We start from the raw sequence: 6,000 nt of genomic DNA, 5'->3' as shown, positions 1-6,000 counted from the left end.
ATCCTGGCTTTGAAGGTATCTATTTAAAATGCGCTTCGCATGCATGGCCAGAAGAAGGCAACTCCGCTCTCCCAATTTTATTCTGCAAAGATGACGTCACTCCTCTGAACCCCGCCCCCCTCCCCACCACTAATCCACGCCTTTCTGCCCTCCGTTCTTCGACTCTGTTTGACCCCTGGCGGCTGCCATCTCGGGCCTCTCTAAGCCGCGGCCGCCATCTTTGTATCGGGAAAATCAATAGCGCACGCACGCGTTTCTCCGCCTCCTCCGCTGTATAAGGCAGCCCCTCCCATCCGCCCTTCAAAAAGATGGCGGAGTAAAGCGCCTAGGAGGGGCGGAATCTCGGCTGAAGCTTCTCCGGCCGCTGATTGGAGAAAGGGGGCGGCGCGGTGGGAGGGGCGGCCGGGAAGGCATCAGCCTCTGAGAAGAGCAGCGGGAGGGATTCCGGAACAGCCGCCATGGGGGAAGGCGAGAAGTTCTCCTATGTCTACAGCTGCGATCTGGACATCAATGTGCAACTCAAGATGTGAGTCCTCAGTGAGGAAGGAAGGGGGGGGGGTGCATGCTTTTGTTTTTTTGCGGGGTGCATTTGTATGTTGCTGAGATTTTTGAAGGCTGTCAGGCTGCTAATTGTGCATTGCCTTGAGGTTTGGGGGTCTTTGCCCCCTTTTGCAGCCCAGGAGGGTGGGGGAGAAGAGAAGAGCCCCCTCTCCCCTTTCCCACAGGGGTGCATTGCACAGGGCTTAGCCGCAACCGGGGTGCATTTCGTGGATATCTCAGTTTGGAAGTTGTTTTTCTTGTCTCCCCCCCCCCCTCCCTCCAGCGTTTAAACTACACCTATTGCAGTGCTCAGGAAATGTGTATTATCTACATTGTGTTCTCTATACTGTGTGTAGGTTGTTGAATCTGGGATCCTAGTTGGCAAATGGGCATCAGTTGGCATGCTGTGTTAATGCTGGCACTTGGTCATGGAATCATAGAAGAGTTGGAAGGGACCTCTTGGGTCATCTAGTCCAACCCCCTACACTATGCAGGACACTCCAAACCCTCTCGCTTATCCACTGTCACCTGCCACCTCCTTGAGCCTTCCCAGAATCAGGCTTCGGTTTGTTTTTCAGAGTTCTGTTGTGTTCAGCAAGGGGAATTCCTATCCCATTGTTTGCGGACTGCTCCATGAGTGGGTGTCATTAACTCCCCCTTTGAGTCCCATCAAAAAGTAAATATCATAGAATGTCCTGAAGGATTCTGATTGCGCCATTCTCTAACGCCCAGGAGTTTTGAGCAGTAAATCGATTTATCAGCCTTGGGGATCTCCCATCCAAATACCAACCCTACTTAAGTTAGACTTATGGTGATCCTAGCAAGGGAGAAAGCAGAGGTGGTCTGCCATTGCCTTCCTCTGAAGAGCCTTCCTTGGTGGCCTCCCTTCTAATACTGACCCTGTTCAGCTATCGATATCTGCTGTGACCAGGCTGTGTCGTGCAGCCTTGAGTCTCTCCTGCCCCAAATACGCCTGTTTACAATACTTTCAGAAGTTCTTTCCTTTGGAAACAAGATTTTCCATTTCTGAGACAGGACTTTTGAGATCCATTGCTCTGGAGGAAAATGTAGTGTTCAGTGTTCAGATGCAGGGGACTTGCATGGTGAATGCGTTTCATGTGCTTTTCTGCTGAAGATGTTTGAACCCTACCCAGGGTGGTGAACTGGCCTCTGATCTGGAGAACCGAGTCTGATTCCCTATTCCTCCTCCACACGCAGCCAGCTGGGTGACCTTGGACCAACTACATAGAATCATAGAATCATAGAATCATAGAATCATAGAATCATAGAGTTGGAAGGGGCCATACAGGCCATCTAGTCCAACTCCCTGCTCAACGCAGGATTAGCCCAAAGCATCCTAAAGCATCCAAGAAAAGTGTGTATCCAACCTTTGCTTGAAGACTGCCAGTGAGGGGGAGCTCACCACCTTCTTAGGCAGCCTATTCCACTGCTGAACTACTCTGACTGTGAAAAACTTTTTCCTGATATCTAGCCTATATCGTTGTACTTGAAGTTTAAACCCATTACTGCGTGTCCTTTCCTCTGCAGCCAGCAGAAACAGCATCCTGCCCTCCTCCAAGTGACAACCTTTCAAATACTTAAAGAGGGCTATCATGTCCCCTCTCAACCTCCTTTTCTCCAGGCTGAACATTCCCAAGTCCCTCAACCTATCTTCATAGGGCTTGGTCCCTTGGCCCCAGATCATCTTCGTCGCTCTCCTCTGTACCCTTTCAATTTTATCTACATCCTTCTTGAAGTGAGGCCTCCAGAACTGCACACAGTACTCCAGGTGTGGTCTGACCAGTGCCGTATACAATGGGACTATGACATCTACAGTTCTCTCAGAGCTCTCTCACGGGGAGGGGTTCTGAAGAGAGAAAGGGAACATGATTGTAAGCTGTCTTGAGACACAAGAGGCCTGCTGGGTGATCTTGAGTCAGTCACAGTTCTCTCTAGTCTCCCTGAACCCACCTGCCTCATGAAGTGGCTGTTGGGGAAAGAAGAAAAGAAGGTGATTGTAAGCTGCTTTGAGACACAGTACGCTTTTTGGGTGACCTTGAGCCAGTCACAGTTCTCTCTGGACTCCCTCAACCCACCTGCCTCACAAAGTAGCTGTTGGGGGGAGAGGAAAGGAAGGTGGCTATAAGCCGCTTTGAGACTCCTTCAGGCAGTGAAAAGTGGGGTATAAAAAATGAATCTTTTTCTTTCCCTTCCAAAAGAGCTCCTGCACATAGGGGGGGGGGGGGAAAGGGGAGGGGGAATCTTTTTCTTGTCACATGAATTTTCAGTTTGCAAATAATTGTTTGTTATTAAGGGGAAGCATTCAGCCGTGCCTTGCTAGTAGTCTGCACAACACAGAGGCAGTTAATCTGTTTCTGGGTCACAAATGGCAGGTGAGGACTGTCACAACAGAACGTGATTTCCCTTCAGAAGAATTCCCTGTATATGGAATTCTAGCCTGTCAGGATCCCACTTCAGCATTTTCCCTGATATGCTGCATTTCTTCCTGCAGGGATTTGTTTTAAAGAATAGGCAGCAGCGTTCCGTCGTCTGGTCTTCCGTCTGTAGTCTGTATCCTCTGAAGGTTTGTCAGTCCGATATTATGGTCTCATTTCCCATTTCTGCTTTAGAGGAAGCCTTGAAGGCAAAAGAGAGCAGAAGAGCTACAAGGCAGTTCTGGAAAATCCGATGCTGAGGTTCTCGGGGCTCTACCAGGAGACCTGTTCGGACCTGTACGTGACTTGCCAGGTCTTTGCTGAAGGGAAACCTTTGGCTCTTCCCGTTCGGACATCCTACAAAGCTTTTAGCACCAGGTGGAAGTAAGTCTCTTGTCTTTGTTTTGGACACTTGGGTGACATTCTATTTCCATTCCACCTGGGGACCTCTCTCAAGACATTTCCTGAGAGCCAACGTGGAGTAGTGGTGAAAGAGTGGTAGACTAAACAGCCAGGCTTGATTCCCCTCTCCTCCACATGCAGCCAGCTGGGTGACCTTGGACCAGTCACAGTTATAGAATCCTAGAGTGGGAAGGGGCCATCGAGGCCATCTAGTCCCACACCCTGCTCAGTGCAGGATCAGCCTCAAGCACCCAGGAGAAGGATCTGTCCAGCCGCTGCTTGAAGACCGCCAGTGAGGGGGAGCTCCCCACCTCCTTAGGCAGCCATTCCCCTGCTGAACTAGACTCCTAGAATCCTAGAGGGGGAAGGGGTCATGGAGGCCATCTAGTCCCACCCCCTGGTCAATGCAGCATCAGTCTGAACCATTCAGGATAAGTACCTATCCACCTGCTGCTTAAAGAACGCCAGTGAAGGGGAGCTCACCTCCTCTTTAGGCAGCCCATTCCACTGCTGAAGTATTCTGATTGTGAAAAATGTTTTCCTCATATCTATCCGGTAGTGTTCTACACGAACTTTAAAGCCATTACTTTGGGTCCTCCCTCACCTTCCAACAGGAACCTTTCCCTGCCCTCCGCCAAGTGACAACCTTTCAAATGCTTAAAGAGGGCTATCATGTCCCCTCTCAACCTCTTCTTCTCCAGGCTGAACATTCCCAAGTCCCTCAACCTATCTTCATAGGGCCAGTAGACAGTCCTGACTGTGATTGATGGATGGTGGGGTTGAGTTTAAGGCATCTTCATGTGTGTAGCTGTCATAGCATCACAGCATCACCCCCAAACATCTGGTCATTAGTGAGGGTGCTGGGAATGCTGGGAACGTAGGAGATGTGGCTTATCAGTAAAACATCTGCTCAGCATGCAGAAGGTCCCAGGTTAAATCTTTGACATGTCCAGTTGAAAGGACAAGGCAGTGGGTGATGGGAAAGACCCTGAGTCCCTGGAGAGCCCGTACCAGCCTGAGTAGATAGTACTGAGCTTGAAGGACCAACGGTCCAGTTCAGGGTAAGGCAGCTCCTTTGTTCCCCTATAAACAGCCTGGATCAGACAAAATCTGCAAGCATCAAACTGACAGGGAAAGCAAAAACAGCCAAGCGATTTAATGGCAAAGAGTTGGGAGGGGACATGATTGCCTCTAAAAGGGATATGGAGCCAAAAGGGGTTTAGCATCAAACTCACAAGGATGGTCTCTCTCCTCAGTTGGAACGAATGGTTAAAGCTGCCTGTCAAGTATCCGGATTTGCCCCGGAATGCCCAAGTGGCCCTCACAATATGGGATGTCTATGGGCCCGGCAAAGCAGTCCCTGTTGGGGGAACGACGGTCTCGCTCTTTGGGAAGTATGGGTACGTGTGTGTTTTGCAGTTCATGAACAGGGTCTCTTCTGTGGTGGCACCTCGCCTTTGGGACAACCCCTCCAAAACTCACACCCACAAACATGGAAATATCCACTCTATCCTGCCCGTGCTCCTTTTTCATTGTGGGTATAAACTGGAGAGTCAGTTTGGTGTAGTGGTTAGGAGTGCGGACTTCTAATCTGGAATGCCGGGTTCAATTCTGCGCTCCCCCACATGCAACCAGCTGGGTGACCTTGGGCTCACCACGGCACTGATAAAACTGTTCTGACCGAGCAGTGATATCAGGGCTCTCTCAGCCTCACCCACCCCACAGGGTGTCTGTTGTGGGGAGAGGAATGGGAAGGCGACTGTAAGCTGCTTTGAGCCTCCTTCGGGTAGGGAAAAGCGGCATATAAGAACCAACACTTCTTCTCCTTCCAATAAGAACAGAAAGCAGAGCCCTGCTGGATAGGAGGCCCCCCCCAATGTTCTAATGTGTGCACTATAGTGCTAAACCTGTATAGCACTGAAATACTATAGCAGCAGTATTGAAATGCCTTGATTCCACTGTTATGCTGATATAGCACTTTTGAGATGCCTTGACTCACTGAAGCGCTATATTGCTTTAGTGCTATAGCACTAAATAGGCCCCTCCCCAAAATCTCAAAGGGCGATTGCACAGATAAAAGGCTGGGGTGGAAGAAAGCATTGTAGGAATGTTTTTGTTTGTCTGTTTGTTTTGTTTTGTTTTTTACATGATAGGCCCCAGCAAACCTTGAAGAAATGCTGGCCTCAGCATGAATCAGGGTTGGACTGGACACTGCTAGTTTAGGGTTTCCAATCTGCACCGTCCCAACCATTTGATGCAGAAAAGTAAAAATACTCTAGGAAAGGAAGATTTCTGCTGAATTTCTGTTCTTGCGATAAACCGGTCTCAGTAAAAAAAAAAAAAAATTGGAATGGAAAGATTGGACACCCCTTCCCCCCCCCCAACCAAATCAAAACCTGAATTTAGTTGCGGGATGAGCATAGCAGAATATTTTTACTGTATTTGTACAGTTTTTAAGATTTTCCTGTCATTAATAGTTGTTACCTGCTCTGAGTATAAGAAGGGTGGGATATTAAAGTAAAGATGATGATTATATTTTAACTAGAGACAAAGCCCTTTGCATTCAGGAATACAACAGGTGCTAGATTGGGGAGGGCGGGGTGGAAGAACTCTGCGGACAGCC

General features: G+C 49.1%; 1 protein-coding gene across 1 annotated transcript in view; it reads left to right on the top strand.

Annotated features, from left to right (window-relative positions):
* Positions 1-395: 395 nt before the first annotated feature.
* LOC143841700 (phosphatidylinositol 3-kinase catalytic subunit type 3) overlaps positions 396-6,000 on the top strand; it is a 51,616-nt gene continuing 46,011 nt past the window's right edge. Inside the window, exons 1-3 of the mRNA XM_077346379.1 lie at positions 396-526; positions 3,171-3,359; positions 4,634-4,777. Of these exons, the coding sequence (XP_077202494.1) occupies positions 459-526; positions 3,171-3,359; positions 4,634-4,777 (401 nt within the window). The 5' untranslated portion in view covers positions 396-458. The remainder of the gene's footprint in view (positions 527-3,170; positions 3,360-4,633; positions 4,778-6,000) is intronic.

This window comes from Paroedura picta, chromosome 7, assembly GCF_049243985.1.
Source record: "Paroedura picta isolate Pp20150507F chromosome 7, Ppicta_v3.0, whole genome shotgun sequence".
Lineage (NCBI taxonomy): Eukaryota > Metazoa > Chordata > Lepidosauria > Squamata > Gekkonidae > Paroedura > Paroedura picta.
This window is presented reverse-complemented; position numbering and strand designations above follow the sequence as displayed.